The following is a 21,001-nucleotide window of genomic DNA, read 5'->3' on the forward strand; positions in this document are numbered from 1 at the left end:
CTAATTTGAATACATGATTTATAAATTTCTTCTATGGAATCCTTATAAATTATTTCAAAACCTAGATTATTCTGACATTATCCTGAGTGTTGAAGTGTCAGTCTTCCAAGAGACAGTTAATTGCCTATGGTACTAATTCTATTCAAATTTTACATTTCTTTTTGTTTGGAAGGAAGTGTTGTACTCATTAACACACCTATGATATTTTGCTTTGACATTATCATGTTTCTTAAAGTGATGTTTTGTGTTCTATTTTCAGTGCCTAATTAAGTTATATTCTTATGAATTCAAATTATTTCTGTTCTTGTAGTTGAAATAAGTCACACATTTTAACTCTCAATGTAGACCAAGTTACCATTTACTGAAAGGATTAAAATCCATTGTATAACCTTCATTCCACTTTGGTACAAAGGAGGAATTATTTAGTTATACAGTAAAAACAGTTTAATATTAAGTTGGTTAGTTCAAAAAGGATTAGACATTACAGTTAGGTTAAACGGTTCAAAACTATTACTTTTCTGAAATTCGATATCCTGTCTGCAAAACAAAATGAGAGAGAGCACAATACAGGGAAATTTGTCTCAAAACAAGAGAGAGTACAAGTCAGGGAAATTTGTCTTATTTCAGTTCACCTCCCCCCAAGCCCATTTGCTAATTCCCCAATGTTAAAGCTTGTCAGATCTCATTTCAAATTAGTGTTTGGATGATTTGGATTAATATTATATCCAAATAATTTATATTCATTCCCCACAGGCAGCAGTGGTGGTTCTTGGGATAAGGAAACACTGCACTCTCCCCCATCCCAGGGATCTCAGGCTCCTGTTGCACATGCCCGCATGCCTGCAGCGTATAGCTTTCCAGTTAGCCATCCTCTCAAGCATCTGCAGCACAGCCACCTTCCGCCAAATGGTACGATGGCAACTTTTAGCACTAAAAGTGGTAGTTTTAAAAATTCTTTTCTTTAATGACTAGTAGAATAATAATAATAATAATAAGATATACTGCATTCACACAGTCAATTCATCAAGACTATAGCATGTCTATAAGTTGGTACATTGCCATGAGGAGTAATAAAGCCAAGACCAGGATGTTTGTATTAAACACATAAAACTTGATATGATAGATTATGGCACCAAACTAGTTAGCTGTAGGCTTAATTTCCCAGTCATGAATGATATGACTATATACAAATAAACAAGCTCTTTTTCTTTGTCAGTATTAGAATATTTTTTAGTGTTTTAACTCTTAATGACATGTCATTGGTGATTCTGACCTCAACACATCGGTGATGATCTATCTGTATTTTTTTTTAAGGACTGGAACTTCCTTTTATGATGATGCCTCACCCTCTAATTCCTGTCAGCCTACCTCCAGCATCTGTCACCATGGCAATGAGTCAGATGAACCACCTTAGCACCATTGCGAATATGGCGGCAGCAGCACAAGTTCAGAGTCCTCCATCCAGGGTGGAGACATCTGTTATTAAGGTAACTGTCTCATCATAATGTTGTTGTGGAATAGTCATCTTCACTTACCATCCTTCATTCCATTTGTTTTTTTCCCATATGTAAATTTCTAAAATCTAAAGAAGAGGAAATGGTTAGAAAATATACTACAAATAGTAGTCCCATGAGCTTGATCTATTATAAGTTCATGTTTATTAGAAATAACATAGGAAAATAAATTATACACTTCAATTTATCTGAGCCCCTGCGTGCACAGATGTTTGTTTGTACTTCTGACTATGGTGGCATAAGACTTTATATATGCTTATATAACTTTTAAAATTGAGAGTCTTATAACTTCCCATCTGGATAGATTTATATGAATAAAATGACTAGAGCACAGATTTTATACTTTGAATGTTTATTTGTAAAAAGAGGGATTATTCGCTATGTATTCTGAGTCCAAGTCCAGAGACGAATATCAAGAGACTAGACTTGCTACCCTTTCTATTTACCCAGGATTTTCAAAATATGTCTGTGTTGTAACTCATGTTAATTAAAATACTGCAATCTAAAGCAGCTTTCTAAATCTCCATGGTGTTTAAGTTGAGATAAGTAGAAGGAAAGAGTTAATTTTTTCCTGGAAGATACTTTAGGTTATTGTTAGAAATTTGGGAACATTGACGTGGATTCTTAGACTAAGTTTCAGAATGCAGAGGAAGGCGATCTAAGCAGGAAGGAAATATCCGAAAGGGGAATAAGAAAGTAAGTGATTTTTATGTCTTCACACATATGCCCACACCTACTAAGTCATACTGATATCCCACTTCTTGGTCTCTTGGGACAATTTTTAGAAGTTTTATAACAGATGGAGTTGAGGAAGTTCTGAATCATGGTATAAATCCTGGTGGTAGCAAGGACATGGGAAACATTGCTCTAACTGAGATTAATTACAGAGAGCAGATAGTTCCCACCACACTCTCAAAGGGAAGACCTACTGCCTGATAGAAGTGCAGGAAAAACCCATCTGCCCTTAACAAACAGCAGTTGCTTTGCATTTAAAACATTGACATGCTAAGTGACTCAACCCTGTTCCAAGTTAATAACCACAGCACAGTGTTTGCGTTTGATATTACTACACTCAATAGCTCAAATCTTGTTTAGTAAACTTACTTTGTCTATGCTAATTAAGTGTAGTTTAGGGAAGTTTTATTTTTCCCAAAGAAAATGGCTGACTATGATGTCACATTGAACAAAATGGGCCCCTGTGGGTAATTAGAATAGTGCCTCTAAGTTGATCTATTTGACAAGATTCTAAATGTAAAGGCCACTTGAAAATAGACTGTTAAATACCAAAGATTTAACCCCATAGAAGAAGATACAGCTTCTGAAGAGAAAATACAAGTGTGAAGGATTGCCTAAATTCTGAATAAATTGCTCATGCTTTCTAAGTGATGATAGAAATTAATATTAAGGGGAAACTAAGGGAGAATGAAAATAAAAATATATGCTATAAAAAATGAAAAATATATGTCATGGAGTAATATATAAAATATTCTCTTTTTAAATTAATTTGTTAAATAAATGCCAAAATACCTTTTTTTTTTCATGACATACTACTGCACAGAAAATGGACTAGGGTCTGAATGTTTGAGTTTCTGCCTCAGGAAAAAATTTATCTGTTGGTATTGACAATATGGCTGTTGCATAGAAATTCTTTTTAATTTATATGTGGTTAAAATAGTAGAATATTATTGCATTATAGAAGAAAATTACATAAAGTTGAAATGTTACTTCTATAAATAAAGGTGTGTATTTCCAAGAGGTATATTTTTACACACACACACACACACATGCACACACACAAATATATATATATATATATATATATATGATATTCACATATATAATGTATTCAAATATTATATATATATATTAATTTGTATAAAGTCTATGGCTACTTTCATGAACAAAGACAACGTAGAGTAAAACTTGTTATTAATAACTGAGAATGATGTATTTTAATTTCAATTGGTAGACTTTTTAATACCATAAGACTTTCTAACCTAGCAATATACACACTCAATAAACACACGTACATATACATGCACACATACACACACAGATGCACACACAGAAGCACACACACTCACACACAATGCTATCTGACAATAGAAAACAAATGATGATTGGTCTCTACCTTACATGATTGATATCTTAAATTCTTATGAATCTTACATTCTTGTGGATAATTGAAGAAGCCCAAAAGAAACTCAATCCATGTAGAGACAGACAGAAGAGAACACAATCATCAAGATTTCAAAATTGGAAAAATTAAATGCCAAGGGAAAATAGCTAGATGAAGACTCTAATATCATTGTTTTTATAAGCTTAGCCTTCAGAGAGACTTAGTGAGAAAATTTGCCAGACTGTTGCTAGTTTGGAAAACTTGAGGAATTTAGTAAAGTAAATTTCAGGGAGAATTGGGCAAATACTGTTTAGACAATTATAATTTTACCTTAAATCCTTAAGACCTATACATTTTTAGAGATAAGTCATTGTAAATTGGATATGAATCTATTATGTCAATGAAGTCAAAGTAGTTTTACTGTCCCCCAGTCACAGAACATAAAGTAACAATAAATTGAGATATTCATGTTGTTTTAGTTATGTTTTCCATCATTGTCAAATATCTGACAGTATCACTTAAGAGAGGAAGGAGGGGTTTATTTTGGCTAACTGTTTGCAGATGCCATCCTCTGTATAGAGACATCATTGCAGTAAAGCTGAAGGAAGATTGTCAGATTGTCTCCACCCAAAGAAAACAAAACAAAACAAAAAAGCAAAAACCAAAAAAAAAAAAAAAAAACAGAGATGAGGCTACTGTGAACTGGTTTCTTTATTCTGACCAGAATTCAATCAGGAAATGGTGCTACCTCTATTTAGGATGGGTTTTGCACTTCAATTAACCAAATATAAGCACTCCCCAACACATTTTCAGGAATTGGTTTCCATGGTGATTACACATCTCTTCAAGTTTATAACCAATGTTAACTAATCCATATAGCATGCAGGCCAATTTCCACTGTAGTTGAGAAACAATTTCCATGGCTTCCCCACTACATGTATACACTGTAAATTCTGCTTAATGTCAGCACAATAAGCACTGAGTCACATATTATTCAAATTAATCTATTAAGCAGGTTGAAATTTGTATCTCAACGACTATTAGTTTAGAGATAATTTTTAAGAAGAATGATGTCCACAGATTCATTTGGTTCAGTCTCAAAGATTTAAAGCCAGCATGGTATCTTTGGCACCCCACACTGTGCTCTAATATCTTATAATTTAACTTAATCAAATATTTTGCCTGTATTGTGTCTTTAGTGGGTGACCTCTGCCTGTATACAGTAATCTAGACGTAATCTGATTAAAGGAAAGACTCAGGACTTAATATAAACCACAATTTGTACACTAGTCTACAAATGTAGCTACAAGTCCTAAGGTTTTTTGTGTGTTTTTGTGTATTTGTAGAGGTGGGGAGTTGAAAATATTTCTCAGAATGTTTGACATTTATCCTACTAAGTCAATTTTTAAAAATCTGTATTTACATTAGAAATTCGTGTTTATCTACTTTTTTAAATTAAATTTTAAGTTCCTTGATTTAAAATTTATAAATAGGTTTAAAAGCTAAAACTCAAAACTCTCTCATAAGAGTCTCTTTTCTGTATAATTTCTAAATTTTAGAATGTTTTTCTTTATTATCTTAAATCACTGAGTAAATTAAGCAGTCTAAGAGTTCAATTCCTTTTGTCATTAGCAAGTTTGTTAATGGGTTGAAATGCTTTGCTAATTGATTCTCTTTGGATTCTTTGAACCCATAATTCTAAGCCTTCTGAATGAATCACTGTTCTAATCACATTTTATTTCATACATGCATAATGATATCATAGGATGGTAAGAAAAAGCTCCAGCTGAAATAGACAGATTTGGTGGTTTTAAAATGAAGTCATGAGTAGGATTTCTGACCTTCGTGTTTTTGCTGCTCCAACTCCTAGGCATATGACAGATTATTTTATATCTGTGCAGCTGGCTTTATCTTCTGTGAATGGAGGTCATGGTAGCACTACTTTAACCTAGAACCATAATAAAGAAATTACCATTTACAGTATTTGCAATTCTTTCAGCATTGTCCATTGCTTATGAATAGGTTGATTTTCTTTGAATGTATCATTTGCATCTGATCAACAGTTTCCAAGGTGATTCTGATAGGGTTAACCAAATATAGTCTTGAGTCCATTATAAGATTCTTTTGTCTCTTATTGTCTTTTCTTCTTTCAACTCTTTTCACCTAAAAATACTATAAAACTTGGCTTCTTTGGAGCCCAGTTCAGATTTAAACAAAACATAAGAAAATAGAAAGAGAACAAGTATTTTTCTGCATTTTTAGTATGAATTACATGCCAGAATTAACAAATGACAGAAAAAATGACAAGTCATATCATTATTCTATCCAATAAGTGAATAAGGAATAAAATCATCATTTTATAAATCACCTGAAGGGATGAATGTTGAGTTTGATTATCAGTAGTGGCTGGTATCCAAAAGCAGATATTATACTCTGATATTGAATGCATGTAACACTATCCATGAAGTACACTTGTGGCCAAACAAAATTGAATGGACACTCCAACTCTCAAACTGCTAGACTTAAGAAAGAAAATATCATAAATATCATTTAGACCCATCAAAGTAACTGCAAATAAAAGATTACAGTCAGACTGGTATATTAGAAAAATATATATTGGGCCTAATTGGGTGGAAACTTGGCTGTAAGAACTTGCTGTGCAGAAATGCTAGAAACACGAACAGAACCAATTCTGAACTGACCTGATTCTTCTTTGGTTCCTTTCTTTATGTTTATCTTTTGACTATAATGAAAGGAGTTCTGCTTTTTAATTTTAATGTTAGTACTAATCTAATAGGTCAGATCTATATTTCCTGTTTTGGGAAGTCAAGGGATGAGGATTGTCTGTTCAATTAAAGCCTGGGCTATATAGCAGGGACCTTCCTGAAATGGATACAGCAACAACAACAACAACAAAACAAGCAAAACCAACCAGTCAACCAAACAAACATGGATTTCAGTTTTCACTAAGATGAATTATAACTCCCAAGTCTAGATTGTGCTTTCTTGCTTTGATTAAGTTTATGTTATCCATATCTATTAACTTTATGTTAACTCTGTCCTATAAAACAATAAGGTATTACCATGTAAATGTGGAAGAAATGAGACTTTTGAATGAAAAAGTTGAAGAATATAAGAGAAATAAAATTGAAATTATATTCCTTGCCCCTGCTTGTTAAAATTGATTAAAAGTGATAAAATTAGTAGGGTTTTCAAATAATAGCTCATTGGTCTTTAATTAATATGCATATGTTGACATCATTCATTGTGTCCCTTAAAAGTCATTTTAGCACTTTTCAAAAACCAAAATATGAATCCTACAAGTTATATTCTTCACATAGCTTTCAGAGTGGGAATTTGAATTTATCAGTGAAAATGTTGATGCACCTTGCTAAGTCTACAGTGAATGAGATGTAGTACATGAGATGAAAAAAATGTTATTTTAAAATCCCAAATAAATATCCAGAACTTTATATTCTGCCTGGTAGGAGGTAATATTCGGTAAATACTCCGTGAATGAAACCATGTAACAGTGAGCAGTACCAAAATCAGGAGTGTGGGATTTAGATAGTGTACTAAGGAAAAGCAATGGCCAACTATGTCTACCTGTAAATTCAGAAGTTATAGAAAGATAAGTTATTTAACATTAAAAAGAGTAGATAAAAATAGACAAAAGAATCTACTTTTATTTAGTTTCCAATGAGATAATCTCTAATTGAAATAAAGATAAAGAGTTTTATAAGGAGTGTGCAGGGAATTAAAAAGAAAAAAAAATTACCTAGAGCTAAGTGAAATAATCATCAGTATAACTAGTTGTGATTATTCACTCTGACTCATGGAATATAACCTTGTTTCCTGGTGGAGAACAGGTAGCTAGGACAGTACATGTTTGTAAATATTCAGTCACGAATGAGTGTAGTAGTTTTGAATTCCACCTTTGCTTTTGCATTACCATAAAGAACAATACTTACTGTTCTGCCTCAACGTATGCAGCTTTCTCTCTGCAGTTATTCTTATCCCGTTACTTTATTAGTCTGACCTTTTTACAGTGAAAGAGTACTCCTCTTAAATTTTCATTTATTATTGTGGTGAGTTTTATAAAGATGGAACATTGAAAAAGATTGTGTTTTATTGATTGGTGGAGTTGATGTAGGACTATAAAGCAGTGTGTCAAAGTTTTAAATAATCTTCTTTTCTGTTCTATCTCAGGCCCAGCTTAGAGGTTAAAAGGTATCAAGCAAGTGAAATTATAAATCCAGTTTACATAGTTTTTCCAAAGACATTCAACTACTTCTTTCTTATTATGTCTAAGTAAAACTCATTATCTGTTTTGTTTTAGTAATAATTACAAGGTTCTCCTCTAAGCTATTCTTTACTGTCTCCATTATTCTCCATCGTATAGAATACTTTGGAAAGGCAAGCATATAAATATGATAAAAGAATTAAGCTGTTAAAATAAATTAATTTATTGTGGAACAATGTATTCAAATCTTACTTGCTCGATGGATTTTGCTTTAATGAAATTCTCCAAAGAACAATACATCATATTGCAAAGACTGAAATTATACATTAAGTGAAATGACTGAATATGTTGTGTCTCAATTTATAGAAAGTTTCAATTGAATAATTAAGCTGTTAAATCATAAAATTTGCATAAAGGATTTTCTTAAAATAAAAGTATTATGTATTGTCACGGTATTATCTCTTCTTAAGTATAAACTACAGTAAAGTCAAATGCGTAAGGCCTATTAAATGTTGTATAATTCACCTAGTTTTAAGCTGTTTTAAAAATATACTTTATATTGATGCTTTAATCAATTTTTACTTAGTTATTGTGTCATTTTTAAGGTATTTTGAATGAATAAAAGAATATGTACATGATTTATGAGTTAAATAAATCAGCATAGAAGATTGGAACACTTAGATAATATTGAATAATTTTCTACTCATATGAAAAATGTTAAAAGAAACAAAGAATGTGTTTTATTGATATAATCATTGCAATGTCAGTTTATAAATGAATATTTAGGTTTTGTGGGTTAAATATTGAAGAAAAATGTTTACCATATTTTTCACTAGTACTCGTTATGAAATTTGTTATGGCAGCAAAGTTAGATTTGCAAATGGTTTATATAGAATCTGATTAACTTTTAGATTGTCCTTTATCTCTATTCAGCCAAACACAAACATATGCCATTACAAATAAACCACTAACGCCATTATTATAAGATATATTAAAATGTGTTGGAAACATGGATGACATCCTTTGCAGAGGATATATAGGTGAATTTAGAAATTTCTATTTCAATAAAATACAACTATATTTATCAAATACATATTATATATTTGTATATAAGTAAAAAATGTCAATCTTCATGAATTAAAATTATATTTAAAACTTAACCACTTTGCACTAACCTGGGACCCTATCTTGGATACTGGGAGGCCCTTTCTGTCTAAATAAGGAGCTGTTTTTATTGATAATCAAGGATGCAGGAGAATATACAGTTTTTTTCAAAGATATGGTCCTTGAAAGTTTCTCTATGTTCTACCAAGTGTTCCTATCTATACCCAGTTACATACTGGTAAAACTAAGTGAACTCAATCGATTTAAAAATATTAACATATAAAGGTGAACGAAAAATTTATAGAACAGGAGAAATTTTGAGTAGAAGTGGATATGGTTTTGTCAAAACATCATATGCATGACTGAAATTATCAAACAATATTTTTTTAATTTAATAAAAATTTACAAACAAGAAATCAATATCAAGTTCCATGATTTGTGAAAGCTTGGCCTGATTATGAAGGCAATTCAACTGTTATTCTTGTATTTTCGGTGCTGACCATTTATCTGGTATTGGACAAACAATTGTGTTTTGCTAAGGGAAGACACCTTCTCCTATTTAACCTTCTTAAGTTGCCTGTAGTTCTTTTTGGAATGTTATAGTCTCATGGGCTTTCCTTTTCTGCTTTGGCGTGTCTATTATGGAGGCAATGCTACATTTAATACATTAATGTGACCTTAAATTATTTTGAAATTTTACTGTAAAACTTCATACTCATATCTAACAATAAATACACAAATATTGTACAAACAGTATAAAATATAACCATTGGATACTGTAATAATTTAACTCTATTTGCAGTTGATGAAATCTGATATGAGCCTTTTTAACATCATAATTGTATCACTTCTTCTGTTCTTGTCCTCCCTAGACCCTGCCAATCAACCCTCATTGCTCACTTTCAAATTCATGACCTGGTTTTTCATTGTGTGTGTGTACAGGTATATTTCTAAATATAACCTACTCAGTCTTAATACTGTTATTCTTGTATTTTTGGTGCTGACCATCTATCTGGTATTGGACAAACAATTGTGTTGTGCTAAGGGAAGACACCTTTTCCTATTCAACCTTCTTTAGTTGCCTGTAGTTCTTTTTGGAATGTTATAGTCTCATTGGCTTTCCTTTTCTGCTTTGGCATGTCTATTTTTGTCATTGTGCCAGCTTATGTTTTTAGCAAGCCACATTGGTGAGATTCTGTAAGCTCAGCTCCTGACATTGCTAGGATACAGATTCTCACAGCACATTCCCTGATGCAGTGGCTTGTATACTCTTTCTGCTCCCTCTTCCACAGTGTTGAGTCTTAGGGAAGACAACCTGTAATACATGTGCTTCTGTGTATGTATGTGCATAGAAAACTTGAATGAAAATTTCCACTCTGAGCTGAGAATATCCCATGACTATCCCATCCCAAACTCCAACTCCTGACATGAAAATCCACATCTTTCTGACTTGGTCAGGGTTGTCCAAGAGGCTCCTCAAATGTATAGGCTATTGCTATTTCCCTTGGTCGACCCCAGGGGTGTATTGATAAAGGCACCATGAAATTCAGGCATAGATTTCAGAGTCCATTGAACTGAAACTAAGCTGAGTGTCTCCTCCTTGATGACTAACTTTCACTCTACTAGAAGGGGTCAGCTGTCAAAAGGGAACAAACTAAGTCTTCCCCAGCTATGATGTCTTTGAATATCAGGCCTATGGGATGTGTGTGTGTGTGTGTGTGTGTGTGTGTGTGTCATCATTTTTTTTCAATGACTTGTTCTTCAGCCTTTTAGGTGAAACAGCAGGGAAGCTGAGCTGGAACATATGTATCTTATATTCATCTAACTGTCACTCAATTTTGATATTAGCAGAAATTAGAGGACACAATATTCAGCATCTTTTCAACTGTAGCGAAGGACAATGCTATGGTATAATGGCCCTGATAGCTCTGCTATAAAGGACATTTATTGTCCTTTCCAGAAACCAATCCACATATAGACTTGCTAAAACTGCTACGGTTCAGCAAGTTATCATTACAGGAATTTATTGCATTTCGTCTAGACTAGAATATGGATGATAATTTTCTTTTGCTTACTGTTGTTGTTTTCTGTCTTTGTAACACTCTTTGAACAGACAGGTTCTTTGTCACTTGCCACGCAGCCTCTGATGGGATTGCATCATGTTTTTTGGGGTATGCGTTGGGAATTAGTTTGTGATATGGGCTTTTAAAGTAAAGTTTAAGTATGATGGCACTTGCTTTCATTTTAATTGTGATGCTCTAAAGTGAATCCTCAGTGGATCAGTTAAAGATGTTCATTGGCAATGCAGATCATTGTGTGATACAAAAGTTTTTGGATTTGGCTTGCTCTTTGTGTGTGTGTGTGTGTGTGTGTGTGTGTGTGTGTGTCCCTTTGAAATTTCTGAATCTTTCTTCATGGGCAGGATAGTATTTTGCTTTGGGCCAAGAAACTAACAATGATATATCAGTTGTTTTAAAATATGAAAAAAGTATTCTGATATGTCTAGATTTTACCAGTTCAAAATTAAATTGTTCAAGGAACGTTGTTCTTCCGATATTCTAAGCAGAATCTTGCATTCATCTCCAGATTTTAGGCAGTAGCTGACAATTCCTGGCTTGCTCATATGTGATTCCACTCTTGCCTCCTCCTTTATAAATTGCCTACCCTTTATCTAAACAACACCTTGTAAAGGACAATAACCACAGAAGATCAGTGGTTTACCCAATGTAGTATTCCCTGCCGTTGACAAATTACTACTGCACAGACAACCTTCCCATATAAACTCATACTCCTAGGAACAAGGAGTGCACACTTCAACGTTTATTTCCCTAAGTCTTGCTTTCAGGTGCCTTACTGTATCAACTAGAAGATCTGGAAACAAAACTCAAGAATCAGCATCTCTAAGATCTTTCTAGATGATTTTCATATGCAGGCAGATTGCAGCTATCTAGAAACCAATGTTCTTTTTTTAAGGACAGAGTTGTGAACAGTGCTTGTTCACTGCAACTGAAATTAAAGGTGATTGTGAGATCTGTCCATGCTGGGAATCAAACCTCGGTCGTTCGTAAGAGTCCCACATGTCTTTAATCATGAAGCTATCTCTGTCTCTTTTGTACCATTTTTAAGTGTGGAAGGTTGTTTCTAATCTCAAATATATATTGATTATTATAAACAGAGCTCATCAGTTCTTGTTTGTTAATATATAAAGATTAAATATTTTGGTTCTTGAAGTATGAAGTTTTAAGTAATAGTTATTTAATTTATTAATATGTAATTTCATTTACACTATATACATATATACATGTATATATGTTAACATAACTAAGTAGCACAGCTACAAAGCTTATTCATAGAGTAGTAGACAAATGTCTTCATTGAATTTAGAGAGAAATGTTATAGCAAGATTATCTGAAAATCAGTTGTTATGTATTTCATGAACAGGAATGGGAAAGGGGGCCTAACATCAGATTTGTTTAACTAATAAAAAAGATTTTAATATTAAATAATATTTCATTGCCACAAAGCATTAACTGTGACCATCATGTGTCTAGAGTGGTGTCATACAGTGTTGTTAACAATCTTCTGATACTATTCTGGTCAGTTACATCCAGAAGGTATGTGGTCATTGATCCCTAATACCTGCTGAAGTAGAAAAATAAATGTAAAGATGCCTTTAAAATAATTATTCAGAGCTCAGTCTTGCTTAGCTTTGTCAATGCTTTTTTGTAGGTGGTCTTACTGGGATATTTCAAATTGTTTTCAAAACAATTTTGTTTAGTGTCCTACTATTTACTCCCAAGTATGCAATAGTACTATTTGCCTCGGCTGTATTGAGGTTTACCAGTAAAATCATAATTTCCTATAATGATTTTTTGAGAGTGTATGATATCAGTAATTTAGATAATAAGGATGTATGAATTTGAGATTTGTGGTCCAGATTAAATACATCTTTTAGTGTTGTTAAGTGCAGGTGAGACATCAGGGAACTTTTGGGTACAGCCCTCTTCTTATTTCTAATTGTAATAGGGAAATATAACATTCATGAATTAAGATCAATGTTTTGACCTCTTCTCTCTTTTCATTCTGTGTAATGTAGGAGCGTGTTCCTGATAGTCCGTCACCTGCTCCATCTCTGGAGGAGGGCCGGAGGCCTGGCAGCCACCCATCATCACACCGCAGCAGCAGCGTGTCCAGCTCCCCAGCGCGGACCGAGAGTTCTTCCGACAGAATCCGTAGGTCTTATCCTTCTGCTTGTCACCATCTGAAACTTTATTAGGTGCAGCTGGGCTTTCTAATCAAAATGCCCTCATTCCAAATAGATCTCAAATGTATCATGTACCGAATCCTCCTAGCAATAGCCATTCCTCAGACTTATGTGTCCCAGTTTGGGATGCTATGAAGGATGACGCGACATTAACAGGTTCTGATATAAGATCCTCTCTTTGATACTACACAGAAAGATTTGAGCTATGAAACAATAAAAAGTAAGTAATCTTTCAGTTAGTTTCAGTGAGTTTCTGAAGTTCACAACCAGTTCCCAACTATCTATCACCTAACTACGTCATTTCTGGTTTATTTAAGTGCATTACTTCAATGGAAAACTCTGCTATTTTGCAATTCGTCAGATTTTAACACTCTTCCCAATTTAATAAAGTTATTCACAAGTATGTATAACAGAAATCAAATTTGTAAATTCCAATAATTTGCCATTTAGCTGTTTACTGAATTAAAAAAATTCAATTTTACTATTTTGGTTTGGAATAAAGAGTAATATATACTTTCCTAATGTAATTAAAAACTTAAAGTAGGTCTTCAACATATTTTATATAAAAATTAGAACATTGAATCTTCAGTCTGGTGAAGTGGCTTAGCATTTAAGAGTACTTGATGTTCTTTCAGAGGACTGGAGTTTGTTTTCTAGTGTCTATATCAGATGACTCACAGATATTTGTCATGCTAGCTCCAAAAGAACCAGCATTTTAATTTCTACATAGAGGAGATTTCACCTATGAAATTATAGAAAAATTATAATGTTAGCATTATTATAGTATTATTTTAGGTAGTACAGATATTTTTAAATTTAATGAGTTATTCAACTAATACTTATAGAGCAAAGTGATTTTCATTCACGCCATATTTTGTAGGGTAAAACACAATAAGGATAGTAAAAAAAATGGTGTTAGTTTTTAATAGCAGAAAACTATACTGATTTCAGCAGGAAGGGAGAAAATCACTCCTATTAACCTTACACTTTGTTGTTGAGAACGTAAGTTTTCCAGAAGGCAGAAGTTTATTTATTAAAGAGATAACTTGATGCAGTACAATAAATATTGAATATGTTATTGGTCACACTAACATAAACAGGCCATGTAAAAATCAAATTCTAACCATGGAAAAGGGTTTACTTTATGTGACAATAATTATAGTAAAGTCATGTTATTTTTGGTGTTTTCTGCTTATCCTTAAAGATTGCCATTGGTTATCAATCTCAAGTAATTTTGCTAATGAATTATGATGTTAAATTTGGGTATTGTGTGTTTGTTATTTTTTTATTCTAAAAACATTTCAACTGATAGATGCTAAGCATGTTTTCTGATGTTGTGTTTGTTCTTTGTTTTGGGGTTAACAGCTGTCCATCAGAATGGGCTATCCATGAACCAGATGCTGATGGGTTTATCCCCAAATGTGCTTCCTGGGCCAAAGGAGGGGGATTTGGCTGGTCATGACATGGGGCATGAGTCAAAACGGATCCACATTGAAAAAGGTAATTTATGATTCTGTGCTTTTTCTTTTGTTCTGGAAACAAAGTGTGACATGTATTCTGCATTAGTAAAATAAGATAAATATTTTAAGTGCATACTGTAAATAAAATATTAGGCTTATTCAACAGAAGGTGTCTGAATAAAGACCAGCTACTTTCCTGATACACAATGGTAAGTGACAATTTAATTTTCATAACATATTTGAAAGAGAATAATTTGTCCCAAATATTTTTTTATTTATTAAATTCATTGTTTGTGTTTCTTAATGTACCCAAAGCCATTTTATCTTACTTAGCATGACAGAACATAAAACAGGTCACATAAATTCTTTTTGATTTAAAGATACATGATCTTTAAGTCTTTAGGATTTTCAAGTGAATCTTTGTAGACATTTTACAGAATGTGAAAAACAGGATAGATAGCTCAGTCTTTGAAGGGCTTGTCTTGAAAACATTAGGATCTGAGTTCCATCACCAGAACATAGACAAAAAAAAAAGGCTAAGAAAATGGTGATTCTGTGCTTGTGATCTGAATTCTGAGGATTTACTTTCCCTTTCCTTCCTTTGCACTCTCCCATACCTCCCTGAACTTTTTCAAATTCATACTGGCCAGGTTTTTAAGATATTTTGTAAATAGTTCAAATTTTACACATATTAATTACCTGATGGGCTATTTGTATACAAATCAAACAACTTTGTTTTGCCTAAGATCTGATACTTTAAAGTTGAGGACACACAGTATTTGTGTAGCATCAACAAGATACTACGTTTAACCCTTTCCATCAGCTCATCACCGAGTCCCAGGCCCTCTAAATTTCTAATTCCAATTTTCCATGTGTTCTTCTTCAATACTAAAGAACATTCATGTTATATATCCTGTTTCACTCATATTTAATGTAAGATTATTATACCGTACAATTATGAAAATTGACATATCAGGGAAATAATTTGTAAAATTAAGTTCTTCAGCAATAGTTTAATGTAAAGATTGATTAGATGAATAAAGAAGTAATGTTTTCCAAAGATTCAGCAACTGAGTAAATTTCTTAAGAAAATAAGTGGCTATTTCCTCAATTTTCCATGGATGCTGTTTAGCTGGTACAAGGTCAAAAGCTATGAGGAGCCTGTAGATGTGACTCAGCCAGTGGACCGTACTTTAAACACAAGAGACTCTAATTTGATCCATGGCACCCATATTATGGAAGGAGAGTCCCACTTCCAGAATTTTGTCCTCTGATCTGCAAATATGTTCCTTGGCATGCACACACAGATTTACATAACAAAGAAATAAAACATAATTAAAGACAAATTGACTGGTAATATACATTGGATATCAATATACAAGAGTTGAATTATTTTAAAGAATATTGGTGTCCAACACTGGGGATTGAAATATAAAATCTAGAGATATCAGTAAAGGGACAGTTCAGACAGCCAATAGCTACAGCAGTGAATCCCCATAGAAAATGTCATAGGGAACTCTACAACCTTATGTTTCAGGTTTAGTTTATTTGGAATGGCCATGAATTAAGAGTTTACCTAGACTACTGATTTGTTGTAATTTTTATGTTATTACTACAGAATATTTTTAAAAATGACATGCTATATTTCTTGTTCATCCTTAAGTCCACAAATTTACAATATTTATCTTCTTCTTTAGATAGAATTTAGATAGAATTTCTTGGAAATTCTTTATTTATTAATGCACTCTCTCTTTTAATGAATAAGCTCTGAGCCATTTGAACATTTACAGTGATTATAAATAACCAACATTGTCTATGTACTTGTACTAGTTAGCTTTAATTGCTAGAGAATAATAAGAAATAAAAAAGAGCAGTGAAACCAAATATGGTTATTACATTCTTTACACAGCAAGGTTAAAGTCAAAAATGTCTTTAGTGATATGATTTTACATAGAGTATTCTAACTATGAACATAAATGGCACCTTAATGCTTTATTAAAGTTAATATTGCACCAGGGTTTTCTAAATGGATTCCCTCTCAGAACAAAGAGACCCTAACCAAATCCCAGGAGTATCTCAATATTTTATCTACAAAATTAAATGTTTAGCATTCTGTCTGGGTATTTGAAACTACCATTGATTTCAAATCATGGAAATTTTAATAGATGTTGTTATAATTATAGTGCCTTGTTTTATGTTGCTCTTTCTCTTGGATGAACTCTATCTCTTTCATCTACTTCCAGCATACTGAATTAATTGTAAATATTCATGGGCTTTCTAGATTGATAGAGTCTGCTAAATTAAAAATTGTTTTTTTTCATGACTCCATTTATCATATCCCTCACAATAGCCCTGCAACTTTCTTACTACTCATATCTGTATTGAACAAGTAACTTTATTTAGAGAAATCTGTAGAAAAATTAATTATATATTCATGTCATTTGCAGCTTGAACTTTTTATGTGCAATTTGCTTTCTAACAACTAAATCATTCAAAATGCAATAATTCTTAGGAAAACATTGATGCTTTGCATAGATAGAAAAATTCATTTTGTGCCCCAAATGATTGTGGTGTGAAGTCTTAATAATCAATAACCTTTGAACATGTGTGTCTTCTTTAATATGAAAACCTATTGTCTATAATCCATGTGACAAAGAAAGAAATTACTATCAGTTCATGGTTAAAAGCTTTATAAACTTAGAGTTCAGAAAACAAATATCTGAATTTTTCTCTAATTATTATTCCTTTTGCATAAAGAAGACTCCAATGGAGTCTTAAACCTTGAGAAGGTTTAATTAAGCCACATTTAAAATATGAAGAAGGAAAATTGTTTTATATTGGAAAGTATAGACATTTGAACTTCATGTGAAAATCCCAGGCATACTGAGAAATGTTTATTAAGGTTTTTTTAAAGTCAAGAGTTTGTAAAAGATATATATTGAATTAAACTTGTTTTGCAAATTAAAAATCAGTTACAGTATTCTTTTAAAAATTATTTCCTTAATTATTAAAGTCATAGTATAATTACATTATTCCCCTATCTTCTTTCTCTCTTCAAACCCTCCCATATACTCTCCCATGTCTTCTGTCACTCTCTATCAAATTTATGACCTCTTGATATTAGTTGTAGTTACAGTCACATATATATATATGTGTGTGTGTGTATATACAGTCACATATATATATATATATATATATATATATATATATATATATACACTCAATATATAAATAGAATCTACATCATCTAACATATGCAAGCTTCCCAAGTTCCCTGGTGCTTTCTGGGTGTCGAAACATCATGACTCTTTTTCCTTTGAGTAGAAATCAACCAAAAGGCAGTAAGTAGGACAGGGTTACATGATTCTCATGATTCTCATTGTTTTCATGACTTGGGTCTTAGATCTTAACTAGAAGTGATGTGGGGTTAAATACAAGACAGATTCACACACACAGAAATCTGGGCTAGGTTGGTCTGGACTCTCAGATGAAGAAGCAGCAGCATCACAGAAGCTCAGTATATATTTTATATAGAAATGAAGAGAAAGGAAGCATCATTGTATAAGCAGGCTCATTGCAGATAAACAGAAATTGGGTTAATATATACTGATGGACAAGGGTGCAGGTTCAAAGCCTCTTAGAAACAGGCTTTGTATGGAAGAGCAGTCTTCAGGATGTGAACATCTGTAGGGATAAGGCCATGTGGAAACATTTTCTATACAGACTATTGACAGTGACTATTAGAAGGCTTATGCCATCCTTCAGAGCTGCTCTAGGGAAAGACTTTCCAGCTATGATAGCATTGAGGCTTTGGGGTCCTTGACAGGGCTGTGAATATCCAATAACACACATTCAGTTGGGACTTCACTTGCTCTCTATATTAGTGAAATTTGTCTTAAATTACTTTTGCCTTTAGATTATTCTAATATGATGTGACTAATTAGTAAATATGCATTAGAAACCAAATATGTAAAATAACCAATGTAGGTAAATTTCCACTTGTCCTCTTCTCTGTTCCCTTTCCCCTCCCTCCTCTTCCTTTTCTACCTCACTTCTCACTTCTTCACTCTCTTCCTGCCACTCCCTAATTAAAATATGTTTTACTTTTTTCCTTTTTCAAATCTACTTTCCTCAATATAATGTAGATTACTTTTGCTTCTGAGAAATAGAATACTTTCCCTCACTAGTGTCTTCTGCAGGGAATGAGAATTTTAGAAGCAGGGCATATCTGAGGAGGGCTGCTAAGGAGATTTTTATCAGGCCATAGAACATTTTCTTTGTGGGAAACTGTTCGTCCAGCACTGTTCATGATTTCCAGAAACAGCTGTCACTGTATAAAAGAAATTTGTTTGTCAGTATGAATTGGAGGACAAGGTATGAAATTTACCAGCACAGATTAAAACAGCCATACGTAAATTTCTTTTCTTTAGTAATTTATTCTGTACTGCAGATCTTGTATATCATTTTTTCCAAAACTAGCTAAGCATGACTAATCTCGAGTTTCTTAAAATATGCCTTATTTTTTTGCATATCTTTCATTGTTTCAAACAATGGGATTTTAAAACTTTTAATATTACTTTAAGATTTTTATCTTCAGCCGGGCGGTTGTGGCGCACGCCTTTAATCCCAGCACTTGGGAGGCAGAGACAGGCGGATTTCTGAGTTCGAGGCCAGCCTGGTCTACAGAGTGAGTTCCAGGACAGCCAGGACTATGCAGAGAAACCCTGTCTCGAAAAACCAAAAAAAAAAAAAAAAAAAAGATTTTTATCTTCAAAAATGGCTTTTTCTTTAAAATGATAGATTGGCATTATACTAATTAATAGTAATATTATATTCTACCATATTAGAATTTATTATCTCATGTAGTTATCACATGGATTTGTCTAGAATAAAATCCCCTTCTCTGCAGAATCTCCAATGTTTTCACATTTTCAACATATATTACACTTTGAATTGTGCATTCAGTATGTGAGGTCCAGCATCAAATTCAAATTGTAAGACCAGACCTGACTGCAACTAACTGTCTTTACCCACTGAAACAGTCTACTGATCCTAGAGCTTACTCCTTCATCTTAGGCACTCTTATGACTCTTCATACTGAACATTAAAATAAATCTATGTGCTAAAAAATAATTTTGGTTGTTACAAGACATGATGTATTTTATTTCTTCAATTAGACTTTTTATAACTTCTCACTTGTAAGTACTTAGATCAGGCATCCTTCAGTTACAAACCATATCTCTTTATCTTATTACATGGTTATTATTATTATATTCATATAAGCCATTTGCATCCTTATAATGCATTCATGTAATGCATTTGCATCCATCCCTGCTACCACTTCACCACAAATTCATGAATTCTCTATTTAATTTTTGTATATCCAATAAGCTCATTCAGTGCTACTTCTATATCCATTCTGTAGGACCACCAACTAGAGTACAGGTAGACTCTAGAGGCACACCTTTCTAAGGATGGGACTTCTTGAGTCCTTTTCCATTCATGATAGGGTTTTGACTATCTTCATTTTCTGCATACTTTGACCATGCATTGGAAGTCACAGTAAGTTCATTTGTGTAACTGTATGGTCATGTCCAAAAAATGTTGTTTCTTTGTAAATGTCCACTACCTCTGGCTCTTACAACTTCTACATTTTCCCTTAATTGAAAATTCCTGATCCTTGGTGATATAAGTGTCTCAATTATGGTGGAGGACTCTACAATCTCTAATTTTCAGAATGTTCACTCTGGTTGTGAGTCTCTGTATTAATCACCATCTACTACAATAAAAGAGTTTCTCTATTAAAGAATGAGTGATGCACAAACGTATGTGACTAAAGATAAGTATGTAGGAGGCATTTCATTACTGTATTCATTCAGCAGAATACTACCATTGGATTCTTTGCAATGGATTATGACATAGCTAGACAATGGTTTGGAAAGCAGTTAATTATACCAGGCATGGGTTCCATTTTGTGTAACAGGCTTTATATTCAATTGAGAAAAGAGTAGATGATTGTTCACATATGAACATGCCAATATTGCACAAGTGTGTTAACATATTCACTATAGCAAGGAAATAGAAACAATTTAGGTGCCCATAAATGAATGGACAATGGAGATTTAGCTCGTATACATAATGGAAGATTACTCACTTATTATGAAATTCTCAAGTAAATATATGAAACTATAATAATCTGTCAGAATCAGAAGATCGATAGCCAGGAGGACAATGATACAAGTCTCTATTGCATGTGAATATTAGCTTTTATATTAAGATATGTATGTTGAAAATGGA

The 21,001-nt window shown here is 32.9% G+C and overlaps 1 protein-coding gene across 4 annotated transcripts in view; it reads left to right on the forward strand.

Moving 5' to 3' along the window:
* The window catches only part of Dach1 (dachshund family transcription factor 1), a 367,379-nt gene that overhangs the window by 239,968 nt on the left and 106,410 nt on the right, over positions 1-21,001 (forward strand). The window contains exons 4-7 of one of the 4 annotated variants that reach the window (XM_028756542.1): positions 754-909; positions 1,315-1,487; positions 13,077-13,212; positions 14,610-14,744. The exons of 2 other annotated variants lie outside the window; for them this stretch is intronic. In XM_028756542.1, coding sequence (XP_028612375.1) covers positions 754-909; positions 1,315-1,487; positions 13,077-13,212; positions 14,610-14,744 — 600 coding nt within the window. The remainder of the gene's footprint in view (positions 1-753; positions 910-1,314; positions 1,488-13,076; positions 13,213-14,609; positions 14,745-21,001) is intronic. One more of the 4 variants, XM_028756544.1, reaches the window with a different exon arrangement.

This window comes from Grammomys surdaster, unplaced genomic scaffold, assembly GCF_004785775.1.
Source record: "Grammomys surdaster isolate TR1022 unplaced genomic scaffold, NIH_TR_1.0 126124, whole genome shotgun sequence".
Lineage (NCBI taxonomy): Eukaryota > Metazoa > Chordata > Mammalia > Rodentia > Muridae > Grammomys > Grammomys surdaster.